General features: G+C 50.0%; 1 protein-coding gene and 1 long non-coding RNA gene across 2 annotated transcripts; one reads left to right on the plus strand and one right to left on the minus strand.

Annotated features, from left to right (window-relative positions):
- Positions 1–6,364: 6,364 nt before the first annotated feature.
- LOC131519531 (uncharacterized) lies at positions 6,365–9,146 on the plus strand. Its single transcript, XR_009265692.1, has 3 exons — positions 6,365–6,422; positions 8,608–8,706; positions 8,934–9,146. It is a non-coding gene; the product is annotated as an uncharacterized LOC131519531 (long non-coding RNA).
- On the minus strand, positions 9,141–13,082 carry KRT18 (keratin 18). Its single transcript, XM_058742663.1, has 7 exons — positions 12,580–13,082; positions 11,720–11,802; positions 11,207–11,363; positions 10,489–10,653; positions 10,257–10,382; positions 9,712–9,935; positions 9,141–9,322 (listed from the first exon to the last, which is right to left on the minus strand). Exons 1-7 carry the CDS (start codon positions 12,994–12,996, stop codon positions 9,202–9,204), a joined length of 1,293 nt encoding a protein of 430 aa, XP_058598646.1. The 5' UTR covers positions 12,997–13,082; the 3' UTR covers positions 9,141–9,201.
- Between the last annotated feature and the right edge of the window lie 4,178 nt (positions 13,083–17,260).

The raw sequence follows: 17,260 nt of genomic DNA on the forward strand, positions 1-17,260 counted from the left end.
TTGCTTTTCCTGCACAGGTTCTTGTGTGAGCATAAGTTTTTATTTCTCTAGGACAAATGCCCCAGAGTGCAATTGCTGGGTTATATGTTTCGATTTTTAAGAAACAGCTAAACTGTTTTCAGAGTGACTGGGCCATTTTGCATTCCCATCAGCGATGTATGAGTGATCCAGTTTTTCCAGGTCCGCTCCAACATTTGGTGTTGTCTATTGTTTACTTTGGTCATTTTGATAGGTGTATAGTGATATCTGACTGTGATTCCAATTTGCATTTCCCTCACAGCTAATGATGTGGAGCATCTTTTCATGAGCTTATTTTCCACCTGTGTATCCTCTTCAGGAAAAGTCTTCTCATATCTTTTGCCCATTTTCTTTCTTTCTTTCTTTTTTTTTTTTTACCATTGAGTTTTGAGAATCCTTTATATGTTCTAGATATTAGTCATCATAGATGTGTGGTATTCAAATATTTTCTCCTAGTCTGTTGCTTATTTTTTCATCCTATGAACACCTTCTTTCACAGAACAAATATTTTTAATTTTGATTAAGTACAGCTTTTCCGTCTTTATGGATTTGTGGTTGATGTCCCCAAGTCTAAGAACTCTGCCTAGCCCTAGATCCCAGATTTCTCTGTTTTTATTCTTTGTTTTTTCTTAAGTGTTTTCTCTTAAAGTTTTAGAGTCTTATGGTTTACTCTTAAGTTTGTCATCAGCATTGAGTTAATTTTTATATAAGGTGTGAGACTTGGGTCAAGATCGTTGCTGTGGTATTTGTTTGTTTGTTTGTTTGTTTATTTTTGTCTCGGGATGTCCAGTTGTTCTGACACCACTCTTGTGTCAGAAAAGGCTGCTTTCTCCATTGAATTGCTTTTGTGGTTCAGGATATGGTCGATCTTGGTGTAAGCTCAGTGGGCGCTTGAAAACAAATGTGTATTCTGCTCTGCTGGTGGAATGTTTTATAAATGTCAATCAGATCCTACTGATTGATGGTGTTTTTGACTTCCTCTATATCTCTGCTGATTTGCTTTTTTCCTATTTATTTATTTACTTATTTATTTAAATTTGCATCCAAGTTAGCATACAGAGCAACAATGAATTCAGGAGTCGATTCCTTAATGCCCCTTGCCCATTTAGCCCATCCCTCCACCCACAAACCCCTCCAGAACCCTCAGTTTGTTCTCTGTCCCCCTCCTTGTTTTTATATTATTTTTGCTTCCCTTCCCTTATGTTCATCTGTTTTGTATCTTAAATTCCTTATATGAGTGAAGTCATATGATATTTGTCTTTCTCTGACTAATATTGCTTAGCATAATACCCTCTAGTTCTATCCACGTTGTTGCAAATGGCAAGATTTCATTCTTTTTGACTGCCGAGTAATACTCCATTGTGTGTGGTATTTATACCACTTCATGTAATTATTGTTATATTAGGACTGAAGTCTACTGTTTTATTTTTTTTCTCTATTTGCTCTCTTTTTCATTTTTTTCCTGTCTTCCTGTGGATTGCTCAAACCATTTTCGAATTCCGTTTTGATTAGTTGATGGTGTTTTTTGAGTGTATCTTTTTGTATAGATTTGTAAATGGTTAAAAGTTTTTCTGGTAGTCACATTTATTTATTTAGTAAGCTGTACTCCCCATGTGGGTCTGGAACTTATGACCCTGACATCAAGAGTTGCATGCTCTACCGACTAAGCCAGCCACCAGTAGTCCCGTGTATAATAAAACAATAAGAGATGACTTTACCAGACTGCCCACTCAATTTAAAACTAGAACCCCATGATCAGGTAATTACTGCCAAACAATCCTGTGCGTCAGACCATTCTGATTATTGCTTTGACCCTGTGGTCTTTTAAGGTAACCAAACCCACTTTGCTTCCCTTCTGGTGGTCAGCTGTTGAGTGTGTAGATTGTCCACGATAAATCATTCCGACATTCCTTTCGCAGTAAATCTTTAGATTCCTTCCTCTGAATTATGCAATAGGATTTCTTATAGCTCAGCTTCACTTATTATATGCTACTTCTGAGATAGGTTTTGGCCAAACAACTACGGAAAGCAATAAAATCATTCCTGGGTGCTGGAGGCAGCACACTGAGTTTGGATTCCCTGAGTCCGTATAAATAAACCCACATAAATATTTATGTGGGAAAACTGTGTCTTCCTTTCTGGTTAAGCATCCTTAGAATCCAACTACATACAAATGCCCCCAGTTTGTGTCTATATAAACTGGCAAAATCGTTGCAATTCTTTTGTCTTGTGAGTCTTCCCTAGGGTCCTATTTTGTACTCTTTCCCCCTGGTTTTGTGTCTGAGTCATTTCTTATACGTTAACTATCTCAGGCGAAGCCCTTACAGAATGTCCAAGCAAGACAGGGCCAGCCTCATTAGACAAAGAAGGAGGGGCTATCTCTGCCAGTCAGGGAGATTTAGCATGGTCTGGGCATGCAGCATCTCCAAATATGTCCCAAAGCTCCTTTTCCCATTCTTAGGATTCCTCCTCAATGTCTTGGCTTTCATAGAAGACCTGGCTGTGATTTCAACTTCTTTTTTTAAAAATTATTCTTATTTTTGTTTTATTTTAGTAAAAGAGAGAGCCCAAGCAGGGGAGAGAGACAGAGGGAGAGAAAGAATCTTAAGCAGGCTCCACACTCAGTGCACGGCTCTATCCCCACGACCCTGGGATCATGACCTGAGCTGAAATCAAGAGTTGGACGCTCAACTGACTGAGCCATCCAGGCATCCTATGATTTCAACCGCTGATGCAGTGTCAGGCTTCAGCTGCATCAGGCCTGTGGCTGCAGGAGTTGAAAGATTCGTGTAGGAAGTCTTAGAAGCAGCCTGGTCCTCTTGAGCCAAGAATGTAAAACTTGGCGCTTCCAATTTCCATTCTCTGATCCCAGCAGTGTGGCCAAAGCAGCCAGACCACCCCAGAGAGCCCTTGATTTCTCTTTTCCCACCATCCTCGTCTATCTTAACAGCTGTGTAGTCTGCCAAAGACTCACTACCTCCAAAAGGCCAAGGCATTCCAGGTAGCCCCAAGTGGTAAGGTACGGTTTTTCCATGACGTGCGGTTACTGAGACCTCACTGCCTTCAAACCCAGTCAAATACGGCCACTATGGAAAACGGTATGGAGGAGCCTCAAGAAATTAAAAATAAAACCACCGTATGACCTGGCAATTCTGCTTTTGGGAATACAGCCAAAGGAAATGAAAACACTAACTCAAAGACCTACCTGCAACCCCACGTTCATAGCAGCATTCTTTCCAATAGCCGAGATGTGGAAATAACCTGTGTCCATCGGTGGATGGAGAGTTAAAGAAGTTGTGGCACACGTATGCGGTGGAATATAACCCAGCCATAAAAATCGAGGAAATCCTACCATGTGCGACCACGTGGAGGGAACTTGAAGGCATTGTGCTAATTGAAATAAGTCAGATGGAGAGAGACAAACACTTTGTGATCCATTTATAAACTGAAAACCAAAGCCACGCTCATTGAAAAAGAGATCGGGCTTGTGGTTGAAGTCAGAGAAAGAAAGAGAAGAAGATACACAGCTGACTTTGAAAATAGCAGAAGGGGCTACAAGCCAAGGAGTGCAGGTGGCCTCTAGAAGGTGGAAAAGACAAGGAAATCAATTTCCCCTAGAGCTTCTGGAAGGCACACAGCCCTGCTGACACCTTGGTTTTAGGACTCGGGGCTCAAACTCACAAACTGCGAGATCATGACCTGAGCTGAAGTCAGACGCTCAACCAACTGAGCCACCCGGGTGCCCCCTGGAGCTTACATTTTAGCAAATGGAGACGGGCAACGAAGGATAAATGTAATAAGTAAATTATATTGTATATTAGAAGAGGTAAATATTCTGACCTCGCAAACTGTCATTCTTGGTGACAAACTGCAAGATAACAAATGTGTGTTAAGCCACTAAGTTTATGATTATTTGTTACAGCAATAACAGGAAACAATACACCTTCTAACTCCTGATTCCCTGATGCTCTACTTTTTTCCCATAATGTTTACCTCTTCTAATATGCAATATAATTTACTCATTACATTTATCTTTTGTCGTCTGTCTCCATTTGCTAAAATATAAGCTCCAGGGGCGCCTGGGTGGCTCAGTTGGTTGAGTGTCTGACGTCAGCTCAGGTCATGATCTCACGGTTTGTGGGTTTGGGCCCCCGAGTTGGGCTGACAGTGCAGAGCCTGCTTGGGATTCTCTCTCTCTCTCTCTCTCTCTCTCTCTCTCTCTCTCTCTCTCTTTCTGCTCCCCTCCCCCACTGGTACTCTTCCTCTCTCAAATAAATAAACTATAAAAATGTAATGAAATAAAATGTAAGCTCCGCAAGAATAAGGATTATTAGTCTGTATCCTCACACTCAACCCTCAGCTCCTAGAATAGTTCTTGGCACACCCCAGGGGCTCAGTCAATGTTTGTGGAATGACTGATTGAATCGATGGGGTGGGTCAGAAACAACAAAAATGGGCGTACAGTTTTCTTCCCCGGAAAGCTGTGGGTTCCTGTATCATTATAAAAGATCACAAAGAAAAGTTTTTTGGTATGTGTATTAGTAATATATGATTCAAAAGGTACAAAGGTACACGATGGAAAGTAAACCTCCCTCCCACCTTTGTTTCTTCCTATTTCTTAAAAAAAATTTTTTTTTAAATGTTTTCATTTATTTCTGGAGGAGAGAGAGAGAGACAGAGCATGAGTGGGGGAAGAGCAGAGAGAGAGGGAGACACAGAATCCGAAGCAGGCTCCAGGCTCCGACCGACAGCACAGAGTCTGAGGTGGGCTTGAACCCACAAACTGCGAGATCATGACCTGAGCTGAAATCGGACGCTCAACCTGAGCCACCCAGGCATCCTTGTTTCCTCCTATTTCAATTTCTTTCCTCAGAGGCAATCATTAATTTAAGTTTCTTGTGTATCCTTCCAGAGATCTTTGCATATACAAGGATAGATACCAATGAGTACATATACATTTTATCTATCTATAGTTGTTTTTGTCTTTGAAAAACCCCACAAAGTGGATATGTGATCCACGTAGTTCTTCACCTTCCAGTACCATTTATTAATTTAGTATCCAGGCTGGATTATGCATAGACAGAGGAAGGATGAAATGAAAACAGACGGCTGCATAATATAACCTTGGAATTGCTAATATTCCCCTTTGGCCACAAAGTGGGCTGCCCCTCAAGAGGTCATCTTCCCCAGTGGGAGATGAGGAGGATTGCCCCAGGGGCCTTGGGCTTTTCCAGGAGTGTGCAGTGTAAAACACACACATCCGTGACCTGCGTCAGGAGGGAAGGCCATGGTGTTGACCCTAGGCACAGCTTGAATGGGAGTCTCCACTTTGCCTGCCTCTTGGAATCACCAAATTCATATTTTAACACTTGCCGGGAGGCCTGGGTCCTCACCCCAGGGCAACCAAATCACAATCTTTGCAGATGGGACCTGGGCGTTGGTATTGTTCGTAAAATGCCTCTGGTGACTGGAATTGCAGCCAGGGCTGGAGAAACCCTGGGCTAAGTTAGAATACACGGAAGAGAGAGCGTGGGACTGGGGATCTGGATAGGTGGTTTCCTGCCTTAAGCCTCTAGCTCTGTGGCCTCGGACAAGTCACATGATCTCTGGGAACCTCAGTGCCTACTTTTCTGAGCTAAAGCCAGTAATACCCTCTGCCTCGCATAGCTCACAGGATTGTAATAGGGATCAAATGCATTAGCGCCCTGGGAACTGGGAGACATTGTCTGATGGGGAGGGATAGTCATATCAGGTGCATCGTCTTGGGTTACCCGGGTCAGCTTGACTCCGCCGCAAGCACTGCTCAGACTCTGCCAGGGGCTTTCTGCTTCTCCTTCAGGCACGTCCGCATCCCACGTTTGCTTGCAGTCCCACATCTGGTGGCCGGGGCCATCAGTCTCTCCTTTTTAGGGGCCCAAGGAAGGCCGGATTCCTCGTGTCTAAGTTACACTGAGGGCCAGCCAGGGCTGTGCAGCCCTTTGCAGGGGTTTGTGTGGGGAGGTGGGGGCTCATCATCAGATCTGGGGCTTCCGTGTGGCCTGAGAGAGCACATTCAGTATTACACTTACATATCTAGAAAATAGTAGGGCAGATGGGGCAAGAAAACCACTCTGATTGCTTTCCTAAAACAGATCTCAGAAAGTAAAACTCCCTGCCCCAGGGCTTTGTCTCTTGTAGACTCCTGTAAATGCTGGGGAGGAGGATATAGACAAAGCAGGGCTTGGAGAGAGGATGGGGAGAGGAGAGGTGGGACGGGATTTTTAGGGTTATTCTGGGGAGGTAGGCTTAGGAAGGGTGAGAAACCCCTCAGCGGGGTGCCTTGGTTTCAGCTAGGATGTTTTCCTCCAGGTAGCAGCACCAAGGAACCCAGAGAAAGCAAGTGTCCCAGCTCACAGAAGCTCCAGGTAACGTCTTGTGTAACTCAGGAAGCTGGCCCTTGCTCTGTTCACTTTGCAGCTTCTCAGGGCGCTGCAGTGATAAAGACTTCCGCCCTGTCCCTCTGGGGAGCTCCCCCCCCACCCCGACACACCTCACCCCCCCACACCCATGCCAGCTAGCCTGGAGGGCTGCCTGTCCTGGCTTTTGTCTCCCTGAGCCTCCCGCAGACAAAGGGTCTCGAACAGTGCTGTCTTTAGCTTTTTTCCACCAAGTACCCCATAGTTTTAGAGGTTGCAGAGTAAACATGCTGTATTTTAGGTAAAGTACATGTTGTATTTTAAGTTTATTTTTTATTTTGAGAGGAGAGAGTGGGGGGTGGAGGGCAGAGGGAGAGAGAAAATCCCAAGCAGGCTCATTACTTTCAGCAGAGCCCCCATGCAGGCCTTGAACCCAGAGCCTAGTGTGGAGCGTGAACCCAGGAGGCGTGAGTTCATGACCTGAGCTGAAGCCAGATGCTTAACCAACTGAGCCATCCTGGTGCCCCCTCGGCCTTTCCTTTTTTTTTTTTTCTTAATGTTTATTTCGAGAGAGACAGAGACAGCTTGAGCAGGGGAAGGATAGAGAGAGAGAAGGATAGAGAGAAAGAGAATCCCAAGCAGGCTCCACGCTGCCAGCTGCAGAGCCCGATGTTTGAACCCACAAACTGTGAGATCATGACCTGAGCCAAAGCCAAGAGTCAGACGCTCACCCGACTGAGCCACCCAGGCACCCCATTCGTTTTTCATTTTGATTGAAGATCTTCAGGCATACCCCTTTCACTTTCCTGACTCTCCCCACTGTGATCTTCCTTGCCTGCTCAACCCAGGCCCAGGTCACTTATTACCTTCTATATGTTCATGCTATGTTATGTTTCTGGTTTATTATTGGTCTTTTGTCTCTCGGATATAGAGTTCCATGAGGATAGTAATTTTGTCTTTTTCACTCATTGATGTATCTCTAGTACCTGGAGGAGTAGCGGGTATATAGTAGATATTCAGCAAGTATTTCTTGAAAGAATGGATAAAAACGCACGTTTTTTTTCTTAGATTTTATTTTTTAAAGTAATCCCTACACCCAACATGGGGCTTGAACTCACAACCCCTAGATCAAGAGTTACATACTCTACAGACTGAGCCAGCCAGGCCCTCCAAAACTGCACATAACTTTTGACCATTAGGCTGTTAGCGCTCTAGCATGGGGCCTGGCATAAAGTAGGCACTTCCTAAATATTCGTTAATGTATACCATTTCGAGCCCAGCATACCATCTCGAGAAATTTGTCCTATAGATCTGCTCACACATTAGTACATATTAGTTACAGATATTAATAGCATATTAGCTAACATTAATTGCAACCTTTTTTTTTTAACGTTTATTTTTGAGAGAGAGAGAGAGAGAGAGAGAGAGAGAGAGAGAGTGTGAGCGGGGGAAGGGCAGAGAGGGAGGGAGACACAGAACCGGAATCAGGCTCCAGGCTCTGAGTTGTCAGCACAGAGCCCAATGCGGGGCTCAAACTCACAAGCTGTGAGATCATGACCTCAGCCAAAGTCAGGTGCTTAAGAGACTGAGCCACCCAGGTGCCCCTAATCGCAACTTTTTGTAAAAACCGAACTACTGGCAATCAAGATGTCCATCATGAAAAGACCTGGGTTAGGTACATTTGTACTCTACACACCATAGTACCAGGCAGCTCTTAAGAATAGGGTGTACAATGTACAGATTAAATAGAATAGTCCTTTGCTACCAAATCTAAGTTTTTTTGTTGCTGAGACCTGAAAGAAAATCATTCTGGGGATCCTTCTAAAAAAAATGATCCCAATGGCATTCCTATACAGATACAAGAAGTTTTACGTAACATGATGTCATATTTTGTACGACGTCGCTCAAAGGAGACGGAGGACTAATTACTAAGCAACAGGTCAAGAAAGACCTAGATATCGTCTATCAAATTGGTTTCTTGACCATGACTGGCCATTATACAGATCACGCTTCTGATTCTTGGAAGCATTTGGAGCATGGTAATTACTCTTTGTTGCAGATTAAGAGAAGATTTATGTGATATAGACATTCAGATGCATGATGGGGAGGAAAAAAAATCATCAGAATGGTTATCAAAACAGGAGAGGTGATAGAGTGCAGAGTTACTGCAATTCCATGCCTTTTCCCTCCATAGCGGATCATCAATTTCCTTTCGGAGAATGGAATATGCATGTGGATTCCATATGAGGGTAGAAGAGACTCCAAATTCACTCAACCGGGCATAAAAAGCAAGGTAGGTCTACACATACTGCTTTAGAAAGGTGTCTAAGACACACTGAGATGAAGAAGGCAGAGTTTGGGAGTCCAGGCTGCAGAATAGTGCGGTCCCACATACATAAAATAAAAGGAAACACATTCGTGTATGTCCAGTTTAAGGGACTATTTTACAAGTGGTTGCCTCTGGAGTGGGGTAGGAAGTATTTCATTTGATTTCCTTCTTTCCTTTTGGATTCTGCGCAGATTGCTTGTATACCTTTTTCAGTTTGAAACGACAAATTCTCATCGACCATTCCCTCCTCATTCGGAGAAGGTGCATCCTCAGAAGAGCCCCCCCCTCCCCCATAGGAACCCCCTGCGGTCAGCAGTGACCTCTGCCTGGTCAGAGATAGGACTACTGGGTCAGGGTGTTGGCACGTGTCCTGAAGACAAGCAAGGAAGACACAAAAGTGACCTCTGAATTTTTTTTATTGGCCTCCCGTTCCCCAAAGGGTAGCCTGCTTCTGCTGCTTCAACGCCTCAGAACTTTGGTGTCGTTGGTCTCAGACACCACTTTGCCGTCCACGATCCTGCGGGTGGTGGTCTTCTGGATGGTTTGAAAGGAGTTGCTGGTATCCAGGGCGTCACTAAGACTGTCACAGAAAACCAAGCCCCAGTTACAAACAGCTCGCAGAGTAGAAGGGAGTCAAGGAAGAGGAGGAAAAATGCCTCCTGATCCCTGCCTCTATCTCCACACTCCGTTTGGCTGCTTCCTCCAGAAAAGGGAAACCCAAAGCCAAACTCCACGTGTGCTCTAAGTACGGCTGGGGCAATACTCAGTCTGTTCTCTTCTCCAGGGAGGGAGCCTCTGAAGCTCTTACTCCCTTGGAGACGCAGGAGCCCGCACAGAGCACCGGCCCAGCGCTCAGTGGACACCGATGCGCAGGGATGAGGGGGGCGGGGTGGGTTACAAAAGCTCAGGCTTTGGGGAGAAGTGTATCCTGACCCCAGCTCGTGAGGGTGGGAGGAGAGCCCCATTTACCTGAAGTCCTCCCCGTCTTCCAGCAGGCGACGGTAGGTGGCGATCTCAGCCTCCAGCTTGACCTTGACATTGAGCAAGGCCTCGTACTCCTGGGCCTGCCGCTGCCCCTCTGTCCGGGTCTGGGACAGCTCTGACTCCAGGTGCAGCAGGACCCCGTTGAGCTGCTCCATCTGCAAGGTGTAGCGGGCCTCCACCTCCCTCAAGCTGTTCTCGAAGCTGGCCTTCTGCAGGGGCGCAGAGAGGAGGGGAGGGTGAGCCCCGAGATGGGGTGGAGGGAGTGTCTCCACAGATTTTTCAGCAGAACAGTCCAAATCCCATGACCGTTCATCCCTTCACTCTCGGAAATGTCTTCGAGAACTTAGGGTGTGCCAGATACTAGGGTCGTGGGTAGGAGCAGTGGGAAAATGCAAAGAGAAACCACCCTTTCTGAGCATAAGGGACTTAAAATGGAAGGGGGTAGGATTTGGGCTGAGATAGGACTGGGTCTGAGGCTGACAGAGGGCGGGACCAAGAGTAGTTGGGGCAGGTGATGTGAGGACTCTCACCAGGTTTCTCATCGAGTCCAGGTTGATCTCCAAGGACTGGACCGTGCGTCTCAGGTCCTTGAGGGTCTTCTCAGCTTCTGCTATCTCAGCAGTCTGGGAGGTGATCACTGTGGTGCTCTCCTCAATCTGCAGGGACAGGATAGTCCTCAGGTCCCTCCTCCTCCGTCTGCTTCCCTTCCACACCCTCAGTCCTCTGCTCCTAGCCTGGCACCCATCCCTTCCCTTCGTGCACCTGCTGGGACCAGTACTTGTCCAGCTCCTCTCGGTTCTTCTTAGCCAGCTCTTCATACTGGGCCCGGATGTCCGCCATGATCTTGCTGAGGTCCTGAGATTTGGGGGCATCCAACTCCACGGTCAACCCCGAGTTGGCAATTTGGTTTTGTAGACCCTTTACTTCCTGAAGGAGAGAGGACCAGAGTGAGGAAAGAGGGGACTCGGGTCCAGAACTCCAGGAAGGCTCCACCTCTGCAACTGTCTCTTGCAGGAAGCCTGCGGGGTCAGTTGGAGACAGGACCAGAGAAGACTCTCGGTGTTGTGCTCTGCCCGATGCCAGGTCTGGGCTTTCTACTCCAGATGGAAAAAACGGCACCACTCACTATCACCCACAGGTGGTTTCTCTCTTCTCACTTTGCTCTGTCCCTGCATCCACCCTCCTTCCACAAACCTGCTCCTCAAACGTTCTTCCAGGAAGCCCTGCCGGCTCCACCTGCTCTCACTCCCCCCTCAGCCCTCACCCTTAGTGCTAGCTGCTTCTACCTTTTGTCCTCACCTCGCTCTCTCACCCATGTCCTCTTGACCCCCTCACGCTGTCATTCAGGTGACCCACTGAGTATGGCAGCCGTGTGATTCAGAAGAGCCCAGGCTGGGAGTTCCAGGCTTCCCTGTAAGCTACTTACAGGTGACCCGGCCCATCTATTCCCCCACCCAGACTTGTTTGGCCCCCTGCTTGCCTCCTCATGGTTCTTCTTCATGAAGAGCAACTCTTCCTTGAGAGCCTCGATCTCTGTCTCCAGCTGCAGCCGAGTGACATTGGTGTCATCAATGACCTTGCGGAGCCCATGGATGTCACTCTCCACGGACTGGCGCATGGCCAGCTCCGTCTCATACCTGTGGGGGTGGAGGCGATCAGAGGGGCCTCATTTCTATTCCAGAACCTTCACGGGCCATGCCACCTAATAGCGCCCCTCTGGCCATTGCAAACTATGGAGTTTGCAGTGACCTGATTTTGACTCAGCAACCTGAGTCAAGATCAGGTGCTAATCCTCTGGGCAGTGTTCTTGGCACCTGGGGGACAGTATTCTTTAACTGCGTTACATGAATGAATAAACTGATGGAGCTTAACTCTCTCTTATCCACCCAGCTCCGACCACAGCTGAAGATCCCACTGTGAGCCCCTACCTGACCCAGCCTGTAACAGACCGTTCTTGGCCCCACCCTCAGCTCCCTAGCACCCTGAGGCTTACTTGACCCTGAAGTCATCAGCAGCAAGACGGGCATTGTCAATCTGCAGAACGATGCGGGCATTGTCCACAGAATTTGCAAAGATCTGGGGGATTGTAGAGAGGTTGCTCCATAAATGGGAAATCAACGATGGGCTGAGTATGGGAAGGTGTTATGTGTCTGAGTGACACTTCCTGGTCCCAAGGAATAGCCAGAGGCTCTCCTTGAACACCTATCCCCTTCCACCTGTGTCCCTCACACTGTTCCCTCCTTTCATGGAGTCCCAAATCCCAGAGCTCCCACGGGTCTCCCACTGCCCCGTTTTTGGGGCCTCTGCTGGCCTTCCCGTCCTAAAGTAACAAGTCCTCTCTCTGGCCCTCTCCTGGCATTTTTTCCCAGGTGCACCTGCTCACCTCTCCCCGGCTCCCCCCATTGGCCCCTCCCACAGGTAGGCCTCCTGTTTACTCCTAGATGACTCAGCCTTAGCCACATCCGCTTAACCCTCCAACTGTCTCCATTTGGCCAGAAGCCAGAGGGTCCTTTTTATGGGGCCTTGCCTCACCTCCTTCCATGTGTCTACTTCCTCTGCAAGGCTTCCCCCCTCTCCCCTTCCCACCACCTCCTGGGAAAGGGCCTAACCATGCCCAGTCGCCACCCTTGGGGTCCCAGGGGACAGGGGGATGTATGGAAATGCAAGGCTTGCCGACACCCTACCTGGGGAGCAGGGGGCGGAGTAGTGGGCGGGGTGGCGAGGGGAAGCGGGAAGGAGTCAAGGCACCCCCACCCCTATTAAAATTCCTATCCTTGGGGGAGGCGGGGGAGAAGCAGGGAGTGGATAACTGGAGGGTCAAACATGGCTGGGGGTCGGGGGAGGTCCCCTTACCTGAGCCCTCAGCTCCTCGATGGTCTTGAAGTAGTGCCCCCAGTCTCTGACCTGAGGTCCCTTCTTCTCCAGGTGTTCCCGGATTTTGATCTCCAATCTCTGATTATCAGCCTCCAGGCTCCTCACCCTCTCCAGGTAGGAGGCCAGGCGGTCATTCAGGTCTTGCATGGTCTCCTTCTCGCCCTGGATGCCCCCGATGCCCGCCAGAGCCCCGGTCATCGCGGCGGCCATGCCCCCGGACCCCCAGCCGCTCCGGAAGCTAGAGGAGCGGGATATGGAGATCCGGGAGCCTGAGCCCCCGGCGCCTGCATACACGCTGGCTGCACTGCTGACCGGCCGGACCCGGTGGTTGGACCCCTGCACCGAGCCCACGGACCGGTAGTTGGAGGAGAAGATGGAGTGGGTGGTGAAGCTCATGCTGTTCTAGGAGTAAAAGGAGAGGCCAGGACTCAGGCTCGGGCCACGAGGGGGGTCAAGTCCGCGACTCAAGTTATATCGCCGAGGGAGGGGGTGGGGACCGGCCCGGGCAGGCCCCGCCCCCGCCACCAAGTCGCCAGGAAGCTTGGGCCACAGGTGGATCGCGGCGGGACTCCACGCCCTCCGTTCCCGCCCCCCACCCCAGCCTCCCTTCCCCCAGCCTCCTCAGCACCTTCCCGCCAACGCCATCCTCGACCCCCCTACCCCCAGAACGGGGGGGGGGGGCGGGGGGAGGGGAATAACCTGGACCGACCAGGACCGCAGGTGGAGTCCGCTTTGGCGGTGTAATTTCGGGGCAGGAAATGACGTTATTACCCCCCCCCCCCCTTTCCCAGGTAGAGGAGGTCCTCGCCGGTTGCAAATTTGGAGGTTTTTAGGGGACGAGTGAGTGAAGTCGGGTGTGAATCTCTGTAACTACCTTCAGCCTGCAGCCCAAGGTCCCACCTGCAGAGGGGATCTAGGGGGGGATCCTTGAGCCCCAGGAATGCTGGGGAAGAAAAGTTTGGGGCTGGAGAAGAGGAGGAGAAGCTCAATCCTGAGCCCCAGATCTGCTGTTGTACACACTCGACCCCCACCTCACTTGGTTCCCAAACACGCCCACTTGCCCGTGTTCACTAGCACACCCTCACACTCACATCACATAGACGTGTCTCGTCAAACACCCGCAAACACATTCACTCACTGCGTGGATTCAGACCCCTGGAAACAAACTGATTCTCTGAATCCCCTCCCTCGTGCACCTCTCCCCTCCCCTCACTGCCTTGGAAGCCTGCCCTCAGTGGGACACGTTGTGATTTAAACAAGGGACACTCTTCCCTTCTAAACATCTGTGTATCAGCCTTCCCCACACCCTTGGGTAAACAAATACTTCCTGAGCGCTTTACAGTTCAATAAATATTTGTTGGGCCCCTATTGTGTGTCAGAGCCTGCTCTAGTCGCTGCCAGAAGGACCACAGTGTAACAGACATTTGAAATCCCTCCTGAAGATTGTAATGTGTCCACATGGTGCAGAGTCTAAGAGGACGGATGTGCACGCCTAGAAATATTCCAGCTGAGTGAGACTCGGTCATTCTGGCCAGCCCCCTCCCCGTCCTTACTGGGATTTTTCTGCAGGTACCCTCCTTCCCACCCTCCTCCCTTCAAAAGGCTCTCTGGATCCCAAGCTGGTCCCCTGGGGGGCTGCCTCCTCCAGGAAGCTCTCCTCAGGACCTGGGTCAAAAGGATGGACCTTTGTTCCGTCTGCACTGCTCCCTGCACCAGGGGGATGGGGCAGATGGCCACTCCCCTGCTGAACGAACTGGGGGAATCCTGAGGTACAGGGCCTTCGAGTCTGTCACCATCAGCAGCTTGTTTGTCCGGCAGGGCCTGGCATTGTACACTTGTCTGTGCTCTTTGGTCTGGAGTGGACCTATTGATTTTAATCAAGCTGCCAGCTGAACTGAGATGGGGGCAGACCGGAGAGTAGGCCTGGGAGAGAAAGAGGTATAGCTGGGCCAGTGGACCTGCCAGAGGGGAGACACGGCTTAGATGGGGGACTTGGCCCTGGATTCTCCCAGGCCTGCCGCCTTCTGGTGGGGAAAGCCTCACAGAGCTCGGTGGGAGCCGGCCAGGGGCAGATAAGGGCCTGCCGAAGGCCAAAAGGCGAATGGATGCAAAAAGCAGACAAAGGAGTGCCTCCTCGTTTTTTTTGCATGGCAGGTTTCTGGGAGATGAGAGGCGCCAGCCAGACAAAGGGGTTTCTCCTGTTTTCACCTTCGTGTTCCCCGCTAGGTTCCAGAATTGTCATGTGGCACAGGATTGCACAATAAGATACATAGGTTATACATGCGATGTATTGCCTTTGCTGTTTTTGCAAAGCTTTAAGTCAGCCGATTTGGGCTCCTGGCTAGCTGTGTGACCTTGGGGAAGTCAGTTCACTCTGAACTTCAGTTTCTTCACCTGTAAAGGGAGAATAATAAAGTCTGTCCAGTCTATCCCCTTGGGTGGCAGTGGATGTGAATGTCAATTATCACTCATTCATTGAACAAATACTAGTTACCGCAGAGTAAGTCTTTAACACATCCAGGAAGGCAGAGGTGGAGGGAGGGGGGGGTCAATTTAAATGTAAAGATGGTTCAATGCTATGAGGTCTAAGTCACTTAAGACCCCTGGGGGACTTTGAATTCCATTGGGGATCAAGCCCAGATCCCCAGATTCTTATCCAAACTCCTTCCCAGGTGCTTCTCTGATCCCTGACCCATTCCAACTGCTCAGGACCCTTTGGGGCCTGGGGAGGCTCAGTCTAGTGCAGGAGGGGAGAGCTGCCAGCTGGGTCTTATCTCCCATAGCTGATGTCAGTGGCCACATTCCTGACCTCTTGCAGCATCGGGCAAATACCAAACTCAGCCTTCTAGCACCGGCCTGCCCTTTTCCACCACTTCCAGCTTGCTCTGTGATTCAGGGCCTTTTCACTCAGTTAGAGAGCTTGGGGGGAGGGGTGGGGGAAAGGGGCAGGAGGGAAGAGTTTCAGTCTCCAGATTCCCAGCACTGCGGGTCTGGGGTAGCATGAGCAGCAAGATGGAAAGGGGAGTAGGTGTCTCTGAGGCCAGTCCTGGGAGATGCAGGAGAAGGAGATGCCCTGGTGAGAGGTTTCTGGAACAAAGACAGAGGGCTTGCAGAGTGCAGAGACCCAGCAGAGGGGGCTCCTGGGGGGAGGAGAAAGGGTTTCCTGCCCCTCCATTGGACCCCACATTCTGGTGTCCTGCTGAGGAGGAGTGGGGAACCTAAGAAGCAGGTGTTTTTTTTTTTCTTTTCCTGAGAAGCAGTTTTTTTTTTTTTTCTTTTCCCGAGAAGCAGGTTTAACTCCTGAGTAAACTCAGCGATGACCTTCGATAAGGAGGTCAGCCCTTTCCTCCCCATTCCCACATTCTCTGTCCGAGGGAGGGTGGAGCCGGCAGCCCCGGGGTGGGGGGAGGGGGGACGACTAGATGGTGGGGGGATAGGGGGCAGGGAGGGTCATGGGGGCCTGCAGTCCTTCAGGCTTGGCTTCATCATTTAGGTTGGAAATTTCCTACTTGGGGCCCCAAGGAGGGAGATGTTTAGGAGACCGACTGAGGTATAAGGGTGGGGGTCTGTAGCCCAGACAGGGAGGGAATGGTGCCCATCATCTTCTGGAAGGATTGAGGAGGACCTCAGAAAGGACTTCCCATAGGTGTGAGTGCATGTTGGAGGAAAGGAGAGGCCTCTGTGGTGGGGGAGGTTGGAGGCAGTAAGGTGGGTGACAGCCTGACCTGGGAGGCTCCCCTCAGCTCTCCTCACTGCCTCGAGGGCCCAGGGCTGCTGAGCTCAGGGCAGAGCCTCAGGGAAAGAAGTGTGGGGGTAGAGTGGGACTCCCTCACCCCTCGCCCTGCATCTGGCATGTAAGGGGGGCTCTGTAGAAGATTTTTATATAAACAATTAATGAAAGGGCAGGGGTGGGGCTGGGAGAGTCTGGGTAGGCTGCAGAAGCAGGGAGGAGGATGGGGGGTTGCAGCCGGGGTGGATGCAGGACTGGATCTGACTCTCTCGAGACTTTGAGACTTTTCTGGAGGTGTCCCTAGTCCCATTTGGCGGCCCTGGCGCTGCCTGTCTGGTGTGGAGTCAGGGATGGTTTCTGAAGGCTCAGGCCAGGCCCGTTTTCCCAAGGCTGGGAGGGTCAAAGGATGCCCTGGCACTTTCAGATCAATTGCTTTGGCTGGGTTTGTACCCGAGGGGTTATTCCCCATGGAAAAGGAAGGAAAGAGCAGCACGGAGGGGCATGTGGGCCCAGGAACCTCCAGTGCGGAAGCTCAGGAAAGAGCCCCGGCAAGCTGGCTCTTCTCTGAGTCCCCTTAGACCCTGGGCCCTCTTGCGGCCTTTTCTGGCAGAGTCAGTGACCTTATGACCTCTTTCTCTTCTGACCCTGCTGCTCCTGGTCTCTCTTCAGGTACAACCCCACTGCACAAACTGCAAAAAGGCAGCCTCGTCCTTGTCTCCTTGACCTGTGCACTGACCGACCTGCACCACAGGTGTGGTGGCTCTGTCTGGAGCCACCCGCCTGGGAGGATTTGGGGAAAACTCTGGCACAGATGAGATGGCCTATGGAAAAAGATCGGACCAAAGTGGACAGAGGCCTAAGGCAAGAAGATGGGGAAGAGACAGAGGGAAGGAGAAGAGAGAGGGGAGGGGGCCCAGGCTCCTGCCAGTT

The sequence above is a fragment of the Neofelis nebulosa genome, chromosome 8, assembly GCF_028018385.1.
Source record: "Neofelis nebulosa isolate mNeoNeb1 chromosome 8, mNeoNeb1.pri, whole genome shotgun sequence".
Taxonomy (NCBI): Eukaryota; Metazoa; Chordata; class Mammalia; order Carnivora; family Felidae; genus Neofelis; species Neofelis nebulosa.

Excerpts from the sequence above, each read along its gene's own strand:
- KRT18 (XM_058742663.1), bottom strand. The coding sequence starts at position 12,996 with ATGAGCTTCACCACCCACTCCATCTTCTCCTCCAACTACCGGTCCGTG. Across the intron at positions 11,803-12,579 it reads TCGAGGAGCTGAGGGCTCAG|ATCTTTGCAAATTCTGTGGA; the intron begins GTAAGGGGACCT and ends ACAATCCCCCAG. Across the intron at positions 10,383-10,488 it reads ACAAGTACTGGTCCCAGCAG|ATTGAGGAGAGCACCACAGT; the intron begins GTGCACGAAGGG and ends CTGTCCCTGCAG.